The sequence below is a fragment of the Anser cygnoides genome, chromosome 15, assembly GCF_040182565.1.
Source record: "Anser cygnoides isolate HZ-2024a breed goose chromosome 15, Taihu_goose_T2T_genome, whole genome shotgun sequence".
Classification (NCBI taxonomy): Eukaryota; Metazoa; Chordata; class Aves; order Anseriformes; family Anatidae; genus Anser; species Anser cygnoides.
Genome location: NC_089887.1, coordinates 11664259 through 11681856, shown reverse-complemented (window position 1 = coordinate 11681856; position 17598 = coordinate 11664259). Strand labels below are relative to the sequence as shown.

At 56.2% G+C, this 17598-nt stretch overlaps 3 protein-coding genes across 13 annotated transcripts in view; 2 read left to right on the top strand and 1 right to left on the bottom strand.

Moving 5' to 3' along the window:
* The first annotated feature begins 243 nt into the window (after positions 1 to 243).
* On the top strand, positions 244 to 5717 carry LOC106033411 (zinc finger protein 436-like). The gene is made up of 2 exons (XM_013176864.3): positions 244 to 351; positions 4102 to 5717. The coding sequence occupies exons 1-2, from the start codon at positions 261 to 263 to the stop codon at positions 5298 to 5300; spliced, it is 1290 nt and encodes a 429-aa protein (XP_013032318.3). The 5' UTR covers positions 244 to 260; the 3' UTR covers positions 5301 to 5717.
* HMOX2 (heme oxygenase 2) lies at positions 256 to 15310 on the top strand. Of its 5 annotated transcripts, none has more exons than XM_048061132.2 (6): positions 256 to 351; positions 10229 to 10339; positions 12070 to 12187; positions 12882 to 13373; positions 14326 to 14446; positions 14530 to 15310. In XM_048061132.2, the coding sequence occupies exons 2-6, from the start codon at positions 10257 to 10259 to the stop codon at positions 14652 to 14654; spliced, it is 939 nt and encodes a 312-aa protein (XP_047917089.2). In that variant the 5' UTR covers positions 256 to 351; positions 10229 to 10256; the 3' UTR covers positions 14655 to 15310. The 5 variants fall into 5 exon arrangements, with proteins under 5 accessions (XP_047917089.2, XP_047917065.2, XP_066833722.1 ...); XM_048061108.2 differs by lacking the exon at positions 256 to 351 and adding an exon at positions 5912 to 6058; XM_066977621.1 differs by lacking the exon at positions 256 to 351 and adding an exon at positions 6101 to 6123.
* A 649-nt stretch (positions 15311 to 15959) lies between these two features.
* The window catches only part of CDIP1 (cell death inducing p53 target 1), a 22160-nt gene continuing 20521 nt past the window's right edge, over positions 15960 to 17598 (bottom strand). For all 7 annotated transcript variants that reach the window (XM_048061144.2, XM_066977625.1, XM_013176869.3 and 4 more), the window contains exon 6: positions 15960 to 17435. In XM_048061144.2, the coding sequence (XP_047917101.1) occupies positions 17324 to 17435 (112 nt within the window). In that variant the 3' untranslated portion in view covers positions 15960 to 17323. The remainder of the gene's footprint in view (positions 17436 to 17598) is intronic.

The window sequence follows — 17598 nt, the reverse complement described above, 5'->3', positions numbered from 1 at the left end:
CCGCCATTGGCCGTCGCCATCACGTGTTCCCCGCACACAGCGGCTGCGGGGAGCTGCTGCCGTGCGGGGCCGGGGCCGCGGTGCGGGGCCGCGGGGGGCCGCGGGGTGCGGGGAGCTGGGGCTGCCCGGGGGGGGGGGGGGGCTCCTCGGGGGGTTGTTGTGGGCCCCCCTCCCCGTCGGAGCGCCCCGAGAAAGGGCAGAGGCGGGCTGACGGCCCCCCCTCTTCTCCCCGAGCAGGACCCCCCGGAGCGGAGCCGGCCATGATCTCCCACGCGGACCGGGAGGAAGAGCTGCGGGCCTCCCGCCTGCGCGCGGTCGAAGGGAAGGCAGCTCCGAATGGCAGCCGTCCAGGTAAGGGGCCGGTGCGACCGGCTGGGAGCCTGCCGCCGGGGAAAACGGCTCTGGCACCCCCCCGGATCCTGCCAGAACGTGCAGCAGTGGTCGTACTGGGTCACACCATGGTCTGTCGAGCGTTGTCTGCCCCGACAACGGCTGTCACCGGACACAGGCAAGAGCAAACAGGCGGTGCTGTGTCCATGTGCCTTCTCAGGCCTCAGCAGCCTGCGTCTTCACAAGCTCCTGAGCTAGATGTCTTGGTATCTCATAGCCCGCTTTGTATTTTGTTGCCTTCTGGATTTATTTGCATTTTTAGCATCCATGACAGCTTACAGGAAGGAATTCCACAGCTTAGTTAGCTACCTCCTTTGGTTTGCTTTGAAGCCGCCTTCTAGTAGTTCATTTGATGCCAGTAACTCTATTTTCAGAGCAAATGGGGCAGAATGGATCCCTACCCCCTCCACAGGCCACTTGTGCTTTTACAGACATCTGTTATATCCCCTATCAACTGTAGCTTTTGCAAGCAGAACGGACAGATGAGTCATCTCCAGTACAGAAGCTGTGCCATGCCTTTGATCATTCTTTTTTCAATGTATTTTTCTCAGTGCTATTAGAGCTTTTGTAAGGTGGGGGATCCATCCTCCCCCTTGCATGTAATCAGGATGTGGACTTACTGTGGATTCAGAGAAGCAGGGAAGAATGACACTCTATTTTTCCCCTCTATTCTTTTCCCAACAGTTGCTAATATTTGGTTAGCTGTTTTGCATGCCCAGCAGCTGTGGTTTTCATCAATGTTTTCTAGTGCCAAGATGCTATTCCTGAATGATACCAAGAACACCCTAGGCTCATCCTCGTATAAATGCAAGGTATAGAGGCTTTCTTCCCCTGCAGTTCTTTGTTTACCTGCAGTGAATGTCCCCTGTTGTTCCCCTGCCACCTAACTGGTCACTATCACAAGGCTCCGCCACAGCTGATCTTTACAGTCATCCTTTGTTTCCTTAACCCTGGATAACACAGACTCATCAGCAGACGTCTCCACTTCCCCCTTTGCTCCATTAGTACCTTCTTTTGGGTCACTTTTTCCATGGCAATTTAGTTTCTTCATCAGTTTTGGTGAAGCAAAAATGTCATTCAGGAATGTTTTTGGATGCCTGATCTCCCTTTTGCTAACACTGGTGTTATCTCTGAAGAACTCTAAGTGGTTTGTGAGATGAGACTACTTTTTCCAAAGGCCATGCCAGCTCTTCCCCAGTATGCCCTCTTTGATCATCTGTCAGTAATTCTTATATTCCAGTTTCTGTTCATTTGCTTGGAATGTCTGTCGGGCTTCCTGGTCCCTGCAGCTCCCCTCGAGCCTTTTCTCTGGCATCACATCAGCCACCTTCCAGTCCTGACAGTGAGGTACAACAGTTAAAAGAGTCCAGCTGTGTTGTGAGGCCATGTGAGCAGCGCTGCTGAGTTGGACCAAAGGTCTGAACGGCTCAGAGCCATGTCTCAGGGATTTCAGGACTGGCCAGAAGTAGATGCCAGGGAAGGGAATGAGCATACAGGCGACACCTCCCCAGCACACTCTACCATTCTTCCACTTAAAATACTTTCAGAAAATTACAGTCACCAATATTTCAATTAAACCCTATACAGACAGCTTTTCCTGGATACCAGTTAAGATTTCTGGTACGTCAGAAGTAACAAAAATGGTTGTAGAAGTTTCATAGTGGAGAGCTGGAACCATGGCAGTAAACAATGTAATATGAAGCTTAAAATTTCTGAATTTCCCCAAAAAGTACAGAACACCATAGAAGACTTGATTCTTATGTGCTTTGAAGACTTCTTCAAGTTCTGCATAAAGAAACAAAATTCTGTGTAAATACCAAATTTAGGGTAGGTGAAGAATATCTCTCTTTGCCACAACAGCAGCACAGCAGCTTCACTAGCTCCATCATCTACTCGGTAAGTCTGAGGTACCGGTCAAGAGCTTCATGCTGGCCTGACAGAAATGTCAACCTGTGTTTGGGTATCATCTTACACTAGTCCTGCAGGCCTGGATGGATGTAACTGCAGGCAAATGGAAATACCTTCATGGTGAAGAGCAAAATTCCAGTTCCTGTTGCTCTCAAAGGATGATTTTAACAAGAACTTTGAGGGAAAAACTGGACTAACTACCATGCCAAATTGCCATGAAAGGTATCTCAGGAGTTTGCTGTGAAATCATGTTGCGATGCTTTCTTGCACTGACTACAAAGAGGAAGATTAAATATGTGTATATGTTGGTCTGGTTAGAAATTGTAGGCTCGAAGTCCTTCCTTTATTGCATACTTACGGTTCAGTAGTGACTCTCGCCTTCCAAGGCATGCAGTTCCTTATCGCAGCTCTACCAGACCACAGGAAGCGCCTGTGGTTCGTAGGTCTGTCCCACAGGACCAATATGTTACCAGTTTATTTCACAAGAGTTTTCACAGAATCAGAAGGTAGCGGTCAAATCTATGTCACTGTGGGGGAGAAAAAAATCTGGAGGTCTCCATGTCTGTGGCTTTAGACTTCAGCCTGTTCCATGTTTTGGGTCTACATATAGTCAACAGCAAGAAAGCCTTTATCTCTGGAAGTCCGTGTAAAGAGATGCCATGGAAATCTGTTTGCCTGATTAACCTGTCTTAAATTTGGATGTGACACCTCTCTTCAGAGATAGGTGTTGCCATTTCGACATCCCACGTACTTCCCTCTGATGTCCGTTTACCCTTCCCTGACAGCAGAAGGGTGCGTGCTCACTGCTCCTGTCTTGCCAATTGAGTGTAGAAGCCTGCTAAGAGCTGTTCCTCCGCTGGCAGCAAGGCCCACAGCACAGTTGGGGTTACAGGTTTTTGAGCCTGTTAAGGTGCTCATCAAACCAGATTTCAGCAGTGGAAGGAGTCACTGCTCTCTGTAAATGCCCTAGAAATCTATACAAGCACCTTGTCCTCGAAGGCTTTCAAGTGACCTGGGTCTGTGTAGCATATATTGGTATCATTAACACTTCTGCAAGACAGTGTGAGCAAGAGGGAAGGCTTTTGCCTGTGTCCCAGAAGGCGTTCATAACTTCAGCTGGCGTTACTTCCTCTGACTTGCACTACCTTCATCTTCCATGTTTATCAGCTTTCTGCAGTTCATAATCTGGAATCAACTGTGCTGGATCTTCGATGTGCTCAGACTGTGTTCTACCAACAGTGGCTTTGACAGTGGATTTGTTCTGCACTGTTGGAAACAGAAAGTTACTTTGCTGCTGCTCTTAAGATTGGCATAAGCCATGCTGCAGGCGATGGGCGTGTTTCATGCCTTAGGGCCAATGTCGTCTTCGTGCGTTTGCTCTCTCTGCATTACCAGCAGCACAAGTAAGAGCAGAGATTGCATCCTTTGTAATGAAAGTAACGTTCTGCTGAACAAGGTAGTTCTTTATGACCCTTCTCTGACTTCCAGTTCAACTTTTAATAGCGTTTTCAGATATAATATCCCAGAATAGCAGCAATCTTCTCCCATTTGAGCACTAAACTTTTACCTGTGATGTGCATATAATTTCAGTAGAGTCAAGTTACTGCAGAGCATGCAGGGCTATTTTCAGGGTTTGTTCCTGTGAGCACTGCAAAATCCACCCAGTAGGCTGGAGGGAAATACCAGAAAATTTTAACCTTCAAGTCAATCCGTTGAGTTTTTAGAATTTGTCCCCTTTTGATTTCCCATGTCCAATGCTTCCTTTCTTGCTTGTGACTCTTCTTGATTCTCATTTTCTTGCAGCTGAGGAAGGGATTTCGAGCAAGAAAGAGGAGGATCCCCACCAGGGCATTCCTGGGCCAGGGAAGCCCAAGGGCTTACTGTCAGGACTATCCAAGGAGAAGAGTTCCCAGAGTATTGCACATGACCAAGTTCCCCCCCACAGGTCAGAAAGGGTTCAAAGACCTCCCCTGGGGAGGAGTCAAAGTCGAGTGATGCTGCGTGGAAAAAGTTTCAGGAGGCTGCCTGATATGATCCAGCAGAGAAATCCTGCTGCGGGGAGACTGACGATATGTGGGGACTGCGGGAAGAGTTTCCGGGTGAGCTCCAACCTCGTCCAGCATCGGAGAATCCACACTGGAGAGAAACCCTTCACCTGCTCCGACTGCGGGGAGAGCTTCCGGCAGCGATCGCACCTCATCCAGCACCAGAGGATCCACACCGGGGAGAGGCCCTACGAGTGCACCGAGTGCGGGAAGAGCTTCAGCATGAGCTCCAAGCTGATCCGGCACCAGATAACCCACACCGGGGAGAAGCCCTACAAGTGTGCCGAGTGCGGGAAGAGCTTCTCTGGGAACTCGCAGCTCGTCCAGCACCAGCGAGTGCACACCGGGGAGAAACCCTACAAGTGCAGTGACTGCGGGAAGAGCTTCAGCGTGAGCTCAGCCCTGACGCGACACCAGCGGGTCCACACTGGGGAGAAACCCTACGAGTGTGCAGAGTGCGGGAAGAGCTTCAGCCAGAGCTCCGAGCTGATGAAGCACCAGCGGGTCCACACTGGGGAGAAGCCCTACGAGTGCTCCGAGTGCGGGAAGAGCTTCACGGTGAGTTCTGCCCTCATCCAGCACCGGCGGTTCCACCAGGGCGAGCGCCCCTACGGGTGCACCGAGTGCGGGAAGAGCTTCACGGTGAGCTCCCACCTCATCCAGCACCGCCGCTTCCACACTGGGGAGCGCCCCTTCGAGTGCACCGAGTGCGGGAAGAGCTTCCTGTGGAGATCAGCCCTGCTCCGCCACCACAGGGTCCACACAGGAGAGAGGCCCTATGCCTGCGCGGACTGCGGGGACAGCTTTCGGCAGAGTGCCCACCTCATCCAGCACCGGCGCACCCACACCGGGGAGCGGCCCTATGCCTGTGCTGACTGCGGGAAGGGCTTCACCGTGAGCTCTGCGCTCCTCCGGCACCAGCAGATCCACAGGGCCGGGGAGCCCCAGGAGGGGTGAGAGTGGGGTGCAGTCAGGTCTGGTGCCCTGTGATATCCCCGGGGAGCAAAGCCCGGCGTCGCTCTCCCTTCGCTCTGTCGATTGCCCCGCTTACGGAGAGTGAAAGCAATTTCTTTTTAGGAGAATGGAAAGGAGGTTCTTCAGGAGGCCCTAAAAAGTAGGGGTGGAAGAAAGGGAGAGTGTGTGCAGAGAGCTGACCTGGAGGTGTGATGCCGTGGCGGGAGGAGGTGGTGGTCAGAGGGGTGGCGCTGAGGAGAGGCGTTGGGGCAGCCTGGAATATTCCGTGGTGTGTTTTAGAGGAGGGGAGATACCGTGCCTTTGGAGAACTTACAGCGGGAAGTAAACGGACCATCTTAGAGCCTGCAAACCTCTGACGAGGTAAACAAAAAGACTCGCCAATAAAGCCTTCACCACACCGCCGCTGACCCCGTTTTTCTCCCGCCGCCCGCGCCCGGCCCCGCCGCCTCCCCCGGGGGCTCAGCGCCCCCTCACGGCCGGGGGCCGCCCGCCCTTCGGGAGTCCCCACTGCGCCTGCGCGGCCGGGGCGGGGCCTGCTGCGCCGGCCACGGCGGGGCGGGCCCGAGAGCCCCCTAGTTTTTGACGTGGCAGCCCCCTTCTCCAATCGGCGGCCCCGAGCGTGCCGTCAGGGGCCGGTGATTGGCCGCGCCGCCGCCGTCCCGCATATAAATGCCGGGCGGCCGGGCCGGGAGTCGCGTCAGCGCCGCGGGGCAGCGCGAGAACGGCGGCGGCGGCGGGCGGTGAGTGGTGCGCGTGCGCGGCGCCGTCCCCATGGCAACGCGGCGGGGCCGGGGCCGCCCCTGAGGTAACGGCGGGGGCTGGGGGGGGCCCGGCCGGGGCTCGCCGCCGGTGCTGGGCCCGGGGCCCGCCGCCACCAGGCCGAGGCGCTCGGGCTCGGCCCCGCCGGGCTCCCGTCACATCCCGGGGCCGTTCCGGAGCTCGGCCGGCTGGGGCTGGCCCGGTCCGCAGCGGGGCTGGGAGGACCGAGGCCTCGGGGCCTCCCGCTGCCCCCCGTCGGGCGGAGCGGCCGCACTGCTCCGGCCTCTCGGCGCCCGTGCGCGGCTGCGTTCCGCGTGGGGCCGTAACGGCCCGGTGCCGGTCCCGGCACGTCCAGCTGCGTGCCCGCGGGGCCGGTGCCCCTCGGTACCTGGGTGCTTGTCCCGCCGCGCCCTGCCTCCCCCCGGCTGACCGAGCTGCCCCCTGCACTGCTCCCCCGGCCCACACGAGAAGGTAAAGCGCTGACGGGCCGCCTGCTGCGGGGGCTGCTCCCTGAAGCACCCACCTGGGCGAGCGCAGCGGTCTGAGAGCTCATAAGGAGCTTCCATCCACGATGAACTCGCTGAGGTGCTGGGCTGCAGCTGGAGGAGGGCAGGAGTCGCGTTTGCTTGGGCACTGCTGGGAGCGCCTAGGGCTTGACGTACTGGCTGTGTCCAGGCAGAGTCTGAAACTCAGGTGGGGTCAGGAAATGTAGTGACTTATGCTGTGGGTCTCTGCCTCCACCAGCCAAGTACCTCCCTAGAGGGAGAAGGAGTTGAGACGCTCTTCTGATATAATTGCCAGGTTACCTTGGTGATGGCTTCAAGCTGCTAGGCCTGGAGTTGTAGGATTCGTCTCACCTTTGAGATGCTTGAGTACACAGCACGGCTGGACGCTGATCCTCAATGCCAGGATGCAAGCTGTGTGCGTTTGGGGAAGCACCTTCAAGTCGCGTGCTAGTTGAACAGCAACTGTGAACTCTGTACTGAGTGGGTGTTCTGTGAATTATTGAACCTCTGAGAGTGCCTGAGCAAAGCCAGGACTTCCAGTCTCAGTTCCCTACTGCAGTGCAGTCTCTTGACTTCCTTCAAAGGGTAGGGTCATCCCGGGGTTAGCCATCGTCCTACGCTGAGAACAACGGCCGCGCACCTCGAGTGTGAAGCTCGCTGTGCAGATGTCTGTAGGGGAAAAGCAAGTGCTGGCTAGATGAGATGGGGATATTTTCCAGGAGGGCTTTAGTGCTGTTATTGGAAAATAAATGCTTGGAGTTCTGAGTTGTCCTGTACCAAAACTTCTTTTCCACTTCTCCTGCCCTGCTACCCCAGGTCTCGTGGCTGTTGGACTCCTCCCAGGCAGGGTGCTGGGGAGGTATGTGTTTACTCTGAACATCAGCCAGGGGCTGGATGAGCACAGAGCTGCTCCCAGCAAACGAAGCCGTGTTCTGGCCTCTGAAGCGGAGGCAGGCAGCTGCTCAAACCTCCCCCTTGGCCTGTAGGACACTGCCTCCTTTGAAGGAGAGGGATGGCCCAAGAAGCCAGTGCTCTGACCAGTGACCATGTCATAGAATTTCAGCTGCTTGTTATTGAGTAAAAACAGCGGTCTGTGGTGAGATGGGTTATAACGCTTTGATTTTCCCCTCCTCCAAGTTCTCTTCAGGATCCTAATATGGAAGAGGACGGGGTTTTGATTGGTGCTGACTTGCCTCTTGAGTTTGTGGCTCATCAGGGAGCTGTCTGTGCTAGAGCCTGTATCAGGAAGATCTAAGCTTCCTTATTTTCCTATATGTGTGCTGTCCTCACCTCGTGCTGAAGGGACCAGTGTCCCTGCCCTATGTTTTGCTGTGGAGGCGAGCACGTCGAACCGAGCTCTAACAAAAACGGCACGCAAGGTGTGGGTCTGAGAGCCTGCCAAGGTCCTTAAATGACTTCTTGTGTGCTAACGCCTTCTTCTGAGGGGGGCAGTGCTACCTGAACAACAGCTCATGTGCACAACACTGGTGACAGCCCTGGGCAAGTGCCTCCGAGCCCCCTCAGATGCTCTCTGCGTAGCCTGGCGAGCAAAGCGCCGGTGTTGGCGAGCGCCACTAAACAAAGTGTGCTCAGGGGCGCGGGGCTTGCCTAGTGGGTGTGTTAGCAGGCTTGCCTTGGTCGAAGATGAGCTCAGGAGCTGTGCTGTGTATGTCTGGCCACTGGGAGCCTCTTACCATTGCTGCCCCCGAATTTCTGGAGTTTGGTCTGTGTGTTCCTTTGGGTTGGGTTCACCTTCTGCCTTTGTACCTCCTCCAGGCGGTGAGCGGTGCCGAAGCGCCCTTCGTGGCTCCTGGTGCCTGCTGCTTTGCATCCGGGGCCGGGAAGGCAGCACACCCTGCCTCGGGGCTGCAGCTCCTGGGAGAGATGAGACAAATCAGAACCAGTTCCTCTGGCTCAGGTTTGGAATCTGCATTTCTTGGGCAGCGCCAGGCCTGAAGTCAGCTGAGCAGAAAGCCAGGCTGGCATGAAGAGTTCCCCCCCTGTCGGCAGGGAGCTGGCTGGCTTGCTGGGCGGGCAGCCTGTGCCCACTCGTGCCCGTGGCAGGCTTTTCTCTGGGCCTGGGCAGGGGCAACCTGCAGCACTGCGGGCATCCCCTCGGGTCCTGCTGAGGCTGTGCTCAGAGCACCTCCGAGGCTCTCGCTGCTGTGTGCGGCTGGCTGCTGTCCCGGAGCAGCCTGGGTTAGACCCGTTGGGCACTGCTCTGCGCTCCCACCCAGGGCAGGCCCTGTGGCAGTGAGCACAAGGACGCCCCAGCATGGGTAAAAGCTTTGCCCTGATGGTGTGTCCCCGAGCTGGGGCAGGGCCCTGCTCCTCCATACCCGGGGGTGAGCTCAGACCCAGCTCCTGCTGCTCTGCAGGGCCGTAAGGGTAGCTGTAACCCGAGGGCTGGAAGTTGGGGCAGTTAATTTATAACTAGCACTCTTGGTGTTAGCATTTTGCTAGCTTGGAGCCACCGGGCGATCTCCCTGTTCTTGCTCTGTGCGGGCTTGCTTGGCGTGCCTGCAGCCGTCGATCTGCTCATCTCTTCCCCGGCCTCCAGCCAGGGGCCGAGTGGTGAGCCCACGGGTGCAGCCTGCGCAGGGAGGTGGGAGCCAAGCTGGGAGAGCAGGAGGGGTCCCTCTAAGCAGCCAGGGCTTCCTGGAGAGCCAGCAGGGAGCTTAGTGCCTGCCTCATCTGGCAAGGCTGCCTGGAACTCGGTGGTGTAATCAGCACAGCACTGATTACAGCTCCATTTTCTAAATGAGGTGGCTGGATTTGTGGCGTAGCCGGGGTGTTCAGCTGGGCTAAGCCAGGTAGACACCTGCTGCTGCTTCTGGGTGCTTCTCGTGCAGCCTGCTACGTCCGCGGAGGCTTTTCTCTTCCCAAAATGGGGGGGGGGAGATTGCAGTTGCTTCTGGGGTTTGGAGTAAACCCTGTTCGGTGGGAGAGGAGCGTCTGAGTGGTAGCAGGAACACTGTCTGCAGCTCACTGTGCTCAATAGTAGCTGCTCTGATGCTTTGTGGAGAACAGCCTGGGGAAGGCAGAGCAGCGGGGTCTGCCCCTGCTTTGGGACTTGTTCATATGCCCTTGCAGGGAGGCTTTCGTTTCTTCCAGGAGCTGTGGGGCGTCAGAGCCTGACTTAGTGCTTCCGTACTGCCGGGCAGCTGAGGTGGTTGTTCATCTTCCGAACTTCCAGGTAGCTTACGGAGGAGAGGTGCTTCCCCATCCAATTACCCTGCTCCAACTCCAGCCTCGGATGAGATGTTCGGTAGCAGCAGCGGAAAGCAGCTTGCTCACGAGTTCGGTGCAGGTTGCTGACGTGGAGGTCTCGGGTAGCCTTCAGCCAGCAGCTCTCCTGAAGCGTGGCACCTGATGCAGGCTGCTCCCGGTGTCGTGGGGCTCCTCTGAGAGCAAGGTTTTGTCGGCTGGCTGTTAGCGTTGAGGTTTGGAGGAGCTGAACTGAACGAGCAAGGCTGTTCTCTTGAAAGTGTCCTGGTGTGCAGCGGAAAGGGCCGGTGGCTGCTCCTTGCTGCCCTGTGTGTGGTGCAGCTGCAGGACTCCCTGCTAGGCTGCTCGACACTTCCTACATATCCCTTCCACTAAGGCAGCTTCCCTCTAACATCCCGCTCTAACTCTGCCTTTCAGAGTGCCTAATCCCCAACACAGACCAGCAATGCCGTCCCTTGTGGAGAGCTCGGAAGGGGGAGACGAAGGGGAAAGCTTACGCTATGAGGAAATGGAAGATGACAACGTCAGGTGAGTGGTGCTGGCCCTGTCTTGCAACATGGCACAGACAGGGTCTTGGGCAAGGCGGGAGAGCTGCCAGGTAAAGGAGTGGTATTTCTCCGCGTCTGAGAGGGAGTGAGGGACTAGAATAGGTGATTAATCAAATGCATGTGCAGTAAAGTCTGTTTATTCAACAGTGTAGTGAAAGGGTGGAAGGGATGGGAAGGAATGATCAACAAGCTGTCAGCAAGCATGGGTTTTTTTAGGCTTTACTCAAACTTCAGAAGTGCTTTGGCCGTTTAGCAGTCTTGTTTGTGCCTTCCTTGCCAAGGTGAACTGGCCTTTCATGGCTTGCTGGACTGCCTCATGTGATAGCAGCTTCTTATTTTGAAAGATGACTCTAGAGGTGAACTCTGCTCCAGTGAGCTGCATCTCTTGTCTTTGCAGAACACCCACTGGTCTAGGCAACGGTCTGTTCCTGGAGGTTCGTTTAAAAGACAGATGCAGGCACAGTGTCAGCCTCCTTACTCAGTTATGCTCTTCTCCAGCCTTTTCAGTATCTGCAGGATTGCTCTGAAAAGTGGATGTGGAGCAGCCTGAGTAAGCTGAGCTGGAAGCAAGTCCAGCTGGGACTGAGGCTGCCCTACAGCGAAGGGAAATAAGTAGTTGCGTTATTCCTACAGAGATTGGGGCTGCTTCTGTAAGGTGATGTTCTGCAGAACATACGTGTATGTTACTTCATTCAGCGGTACACAGAACTGTTTGGTTGTCCCTCTGTGCAATTAGTAGCTGCCTGCTAGCAGATGTGATGCAGTTGTGCTCAATGCACTCCATGAGTTCTGTTTTAAAAGCAAAAACTTAAGGTATGAAAATGAGAAGGGTGAGTAGGGTGGCTCCCAGGATACCTGAATGGATGGGTTTGCTTCTCTCGGACTAACTTCTCACGAACCTGAGCCTGTTATGCCTCCAGGCGCTTCTGTTGTGTCCAGGCCTTCTCTAGCCTGTTGGATGCATGAGTGTGGAGTGTTCAAAGCCTCTCTTACAGCTAACATACACAGTTTTTATGACTGCTTTGCTACAGGTAGCATGTACAAGATGCACTGTGGCATAATTTTGTGAGCGTAGGTGTTGAGAACTGTACCAAACTTCAGGTAGTGCAGTGGCTGTAATCTAAGCTGATACACTTCTAGAAGGAGAGCCTGTGAAAACCTGCAAAACCAGTGTAATTCAGGGTAAGTAAGCTTTTGAAGGATGTTCCTGCCCTGTTTTGTTGCTGGGCTCTCATTCCTTCTTCAGCAACTAATATAATACCACTGATGCCCCAGTTAGAAAAGCTGAGGTCTTGCCTGTGTGTTCATCTGCAGAGACCAAGGAGGGATACTACTGAGCTCTTTAGCCTGCCCTGGTAGTTGCCCTTGATATGCTCAAGGTCTCCTTTTTTAGTGTTGCTGGGGCTCACGGGGGTGAGAAGGAAAAGTAACAGTGCAACACCTGGGGATTCTTGGCAATTGCTTCGGCATCCTGGGTCGGAGCCTCCGGTAAGGATCAGGCCTCTCGCACTGGCAAGTCTGGCTGGCCCGTGGGAGCCTGGCTGCTGCCGCTGTCACCTCCTCCAGGTGGTGCCAGTTGCAGCCTGGGGTGGGCTGAGGGACCCCCAGGATGGCTGGCGGGGGGTGGAGGCTCCCTCCAAACGCGGCAGGGACAAGCTGCTTGCTGTACCTGGAGGTGGAGTGAAAGGAGCTCTCCCTGCTTGCCTGCAGCCCCACTGACCTTTCAGAGTTGCTGAAGGATGGGACTAAGGAATCCCACGACCGTGCGGAGAACACTCAGTTTGTCAAAGACTTCCTGAAAGGACGGATCAAGAAGGAGCTCTTCAAGGTGAGTGCGGCTGTGCTCCTTGGCAGAGGAGCTCTTTGACGTACCCGACGACTGATGCAGGCTGGAGCGTGCTGGCCCAGAACAACTTGGGTGGAAGTGCTGGGTGTCTGGCCACGTGTCTGCGGGCAGCTTGGGGCAGGTGCAGCTGCCACACAGACGCTGGTGGTGTGAGCTGCTCAGGAGTGAAGTCTGGGTGGGTTTACGGCACTGATTTTGGCCTCTGGAGGCAAAGCTAGTCTCTGTCTTAGTCAAAGCTAAAGCTTGACTTCAGATCAAATTCCTTTTTCTTCTGAACAGAAGGGGTGGGATTTGGGGTACAAGTAGCACTGTCTGATCCTGAAGGTCTTGGCACACTCGGTATTCTCTAGCACGAGGCTGTTGGTGCTGGTTGTATCTTCAGGATGAGCTCAGTCCCTGTGCCTTGCCAGCAAGGTGACAGGAGGCCCAGAGCCTGCAGCTGGCAACATTAGGCTAATTCTTAGCTCCTGCTCTGTAGGCAATGCTGTTAGGAACACCGGTAGAGAAGATTCTTCAAGTGACACGTGCCTGGTACGGGCTCTCCAGGCAGGTTTTGTGTTGAGCCGGGGGGTTTTCTCCTCGTGTACCCCAACTCCGTGCAGGGGTGGGGCAGCCACAAAGTGTCATGTGCCTCTCAAGTGAATAGCCTCTCACATCCGCTGTGCTTTGTCCGTAGCTGGCTACTGTGGCACTTTACTTCACATACTCTGCTCTGGAAGAGGAAATGGATCGCAATAAGGACAACCCAGTCTTTGCTCCTCTGTATTTCCCTCTAGAGCTTCACCGGAAAGAGGCATTGATCAAAGACATGAAATATTTCTATGGAGAAGACTGGAAAGAGAAGATACAGTGCTCAGAGGCAACGCAGCACTATGTGGACAGAATCCACCATGTCGGGCAGCATGAGCCTGAGCTGCTAGTGGCTCATGCTTACACGCGCTACATGGGGGACCTCTCAGGTGGCCAGGTGCTGAAGAAGGTGGCCCAGAGGGCCCTGAAGTTGCCCAGTACTGATGAAGGGATCCAATTCTACGTGTTTGAAAACATTTCCAATGCGCAGCAGTTCAAGCAGTTGTACAGAGCAAGGCTGAATGCACTGGACTTGGACAAGAGCTGTAAGGAGCGGATCGTGGAAGAGGCCAACAGAGCCTTCAGATTTAACATGCAGGTACTGCATCCCTTGAGCCCCTATAGATGTAGGTGCTGCTACGTCCAGCTCTGGACCAGCTTTTAGGCCTGGGTTAATTCAGTCCGCTGCTCACCTGGGCATAGTGGTTTGGGTCAGAGGCCAGATGGCGGGGCTCTGGTGTGTGTGTGGGGAGGGTTCTGCCTTTGCTGTGTGGGATTCTAGGTTGAATAGCTCTTCCGCTAGTTTCTGGAGACATGGCTGGTATCAGGCAGGAATTCCTCCCACACACCAGCACCACAGCTGAGCCCTGGAGGCTAAATTGAGATAACTTTGCCATAAGATTGCCACGGGCTGTGTGCCTTTGAAGCAGCAGTGGGAGCAAAGCTCTCACTTTGAGGCAGCCTCAATCAATTTGAGTGCATTGCACCTTATCCATCCCATGTCTCACCCAGAGATGCCACACGTTGCTGAGTGGCCAGACATGTCTGTAAGCTTGTGGCCCCTTGTTACTTCTTCAGTGTTTGCCTGTCATAAAACGTGACTGAGCTGCGCTGGGGGATGAGCATAGTCTCAGTTACTGGATGCAAGCTTTCATCTGTGCCCATAGCGGGTCACTGTGGTTTAAGCTGGTCAGAAGGGCAGCAGGACGTGGCAGGCTCCTTTGTTGGGATCCTTGCAGAAGCTCTGGCAGCAGGGAGCGGAGAACTCTGCCTTGTGGCAGGCTAGAGGGCAAACAGCGGTGTGATGCTGCGTCTCACTGCTGGATTTAACAGCTTCTGGTATGGGCTGCGCCTTCTGAGCTGTGGCGCATCCCAGACGTCACCACACATCTGCCTGCAAGGCGCTCTGAAATGAGTACCAAATGCTGCATTTGGGGTCTGGGTGGAGGGAGGCAGAAGCAGCTCCTGCTTGTTCTCCAGATCATCCCGTGGGTCTGGGTGAAAGCTGCCCGGCTCTGCTCACTTTGTGTTCTCACTGTGCCCACGCACAGGTATTTGATGAGCTGGACAAGATCGGCAAGTCGCTGACAGAAGAAGCCCAAGAAGGAGGCCTTCCAGTCCATGATGGAAAAGGAGACCTACGCAAATGCCCTTACTATGCAGACAAACTAGGTGGGTTGTGGGCAGTGAGGGAGCAGCTGCATGAACGTGGCGAAAGACTCGCAGCACTAACGATGCTTTCTGTGTTCTGGCAGGCAAGGCAGCGCCCGGCTGTCCCTACCACGCTGCCGTGGCCTTGGCAAAGCAGCCCCTGGTGCAGCTGATCCTCGCGGCTTGCGTTGCTGTGGCAGCAGGAGCTGCAGCGTGGTACCTGATGTGATGCCACGGCTGCCACCCGGCTCTTGGTGGTGGCGAGGCGCACCCTGTCCTTTTCCAAACTGTTCCCTTGCCATTGGCGGAGTTGACTGCAGGGAAGTAAGGGGGGGGAAATCTGGGGGACTGTCCAAGACTTTTTGCACACCAATAATGCAAGCACAGTAATATAATGTCTTTAGCTAACTAGTGTACAGGACTGGTCTGGTGAGAAGATGTGAGGATTCCACTTCAGCGCTGCTCCGATCAGGCTGGAGCAGCTTTTAAGGCTAGAGATGTCTTGTCCTGTAGTGACAGAGTCTGCACATGCTTGGCTTTTCATCTCTTTCCCTGGAGCAGTCTCTGGAGGGTGTTTCCTGCCCTGGGCTGCAACCCAAGAATGTGTCATCAGTCTTTTCAGTGAAGAGCACTCGGTTTTGTACCTTGAGAAACTGATGTTTCAGTCATGCTGCGGTGGTTGTGCCACGGGCCCGTTAGCTCAAAGGAATGTCCTGCTTGTTGCAGTGTCCCAGGGACCAAGCACAACTCATGGGTGGAAGCTCCCTGGGTGAAGGGGGACAGGACCAAATGTGTGGGTTGGGGGTATGAAGGTGTCAGATGTATATTGTGCAACATCAATTCTTTGCTGAAGCCTTGACTGGAATAAAAACTTGCTATGCTGTAGCTGGGGAAAGCCAGAGGCATCAGTGTGGGAGAATGTAGGCCTGGGGGGGAGGAAGGCTGGGGCAGAGGTTAATGGAGTGAAGCAGTTTTGTCTTGTTCTGACTCAGCCACTCTGAGGCACTCCTGTCATGCCCACCCCATCCCCGCTGCGTCCTCTTGGTTGCTCATTTACCCAGCCCCTGGGAGGAGGTGACCCACTGCTGCTGTAGGTGCCTGCTGCCCCTGCTTACCTGGGCCTTTCCCCTTGGGAGGAGCCTCCTGGTCACCCCTCCTTGTCCTCTCTGATGGGAGGAAATGCTTCCCTCGAGGCAGGTGCCCTGTGTCACAGGGCTGCTTCTGTGCCCTCTGTGTCCCAGAGCTGTGCTGGGCCGCACCAAGGGCTGCTGGTGCTGCTCTGCCTTCCTCCAGCACTGCCCCTGTTGCCCCCTTCCTTGTTGGCTGCGTGGACAGGAGCGGGGGGCCTGGGCTGCAGCGTGGGGCTGTTACCTCCCACCCTAACACCGTGGGCTGGGCGGGATGCTGCTGCTCTCCTTCCTGTGGTTCATGCTGCCCCTCCCCACACACACACACTTACACAATCCCTTCTCAGCGTCCTTGGGGTAGATCTGCGCATTTGGGGGGGGGGGAAGAAAAGACGTATGCTGATCTTAGGGTCTGATGTTTATTTACATACAAACACTGGGACAAGTGCCACAGTTCCACCTCTGAGCAAACAGCAGCTGCCTGCGCAGGCCAGGCTGTGTTTGCAGACCTGCTTACTGAGAAGCCTCCCCTGCTTACCTGGGGGGGCTGTGCGCTCCAGCTGCAGGGGCTGGGGGAAGGGGGGCCAGGTGTGCCACAGAGGGACTGAAAATGCCTCCCAGGGCCTCTTGCCATTGTCTGTCACAGTGCTGCTGGCAGCTTGTGTTGCTGCCTGCTTGCCCCCATCCTTCTGCCCCATGTGACGTGAGCTAAAAGTAAACCCCTACACCCACATGCAACGAGGAATGCCACAGGGGTGCCCCCCCCAGACCCTGCTGGGCTCGGGGTGAGGATGCAGCTCTGCTGCAGCGGGTCTGCTCCAGAGCTGGGAGCCAGGTAACAAACTCCCCTACTCTACAGCGCTGGGGGCAGGTAGCAACATGCTGGATGCACTTCTGCTAACGGCTTGCCAGGTGGGTGAGGAGCAGCCGGGGGCTTTCCTTCCCCAAAGCATCCACAGCAGGGCTGGCAGGAGGCGCATGCAGCTGGAGCGGCTGTGGCGGGGCTCTGGCAGGACGGGTGGGCTGACGAAGGGTGCGGTGCTGCAGCCCCAGGGCAAGGCAGCCACCCTGTCCCCCCCCCCCCCCCACGCCTTGGAGGCAGCTCTGCGTGCTCCTTGGGAAGTGTTGCCTGTGGGCTGCACACTGACCTGGCAGGAGAGGGCCTTGAGCCACGCCAGAACCTGACACCGACCCCCTGTCTCCTCAAGGCCAAGCCTCTACCAGGCCCGTTCCTAAAAGGGCTGCAGCTGAGCCAGGTGACTGCATCCTCCACTGCGTGCTCCGTTGGCTGCTTGGGCCCCCCCTGTCCCCCCCAGGTTAGTGCGTGCCCCCTGCCTGCAGCAGCTCCCGGCCGGGGCACCATGTCTAAGCACCCCCGCTGAGGGGTGGGTTCCTCCGTCAGCTCCTACTTGCCCCCAGCTTGCTCCAGGCGTGAGGGGGCCCCGCTGCTGCCCCGGAGCATATGGGATGCAGAACCACGTCCCGCTCCTGCGCGCTGCCAGGCAGCTGCCGGAGGGAGCCCCGTGCACAGCAGCTGGGTCCTCAGCCCCCCCCGTCCCCTGTGCACCCACACCAGCGTCCCCAATCCAACATTCACAGCACGGACCGGAGCTCGGGGAAGGTGGTCACAGCTCGGGGCAGGAGGGAGGCAGGGATATGCACATACACACCACCAGCGGGTTAAGCGAAGGAGTGTTGCACACGCGTAGACTAGGACGGCAGTGGGAGAGGGGCCGGTGTCATTCCAGTGGCTCGGGCTCCCGGGGTGCCGTTAGCACATGCGCTTGTACGTGTAGATATAGGCCTTGCAGTTGGGACACGTGTGGGTCACATCCTTGAAGTCATCGAACAGGCAGGGGATGAGGCAGCAGCAGAGGTCACACCTGGAGCACAGGGAGATGCAGAGTGCGGTGAGCTCACGCCCTGCGCACAGCTGCGGGCGCGGGAGGGAAAGCAGGAAGGGCCCGCGGGGGGGGGGGTGTCACTCTGGGGCCAGATGTGTGCACAAGACTGGTACCTGCTGCTGGGGGCCCGCAGGGCCGGCCC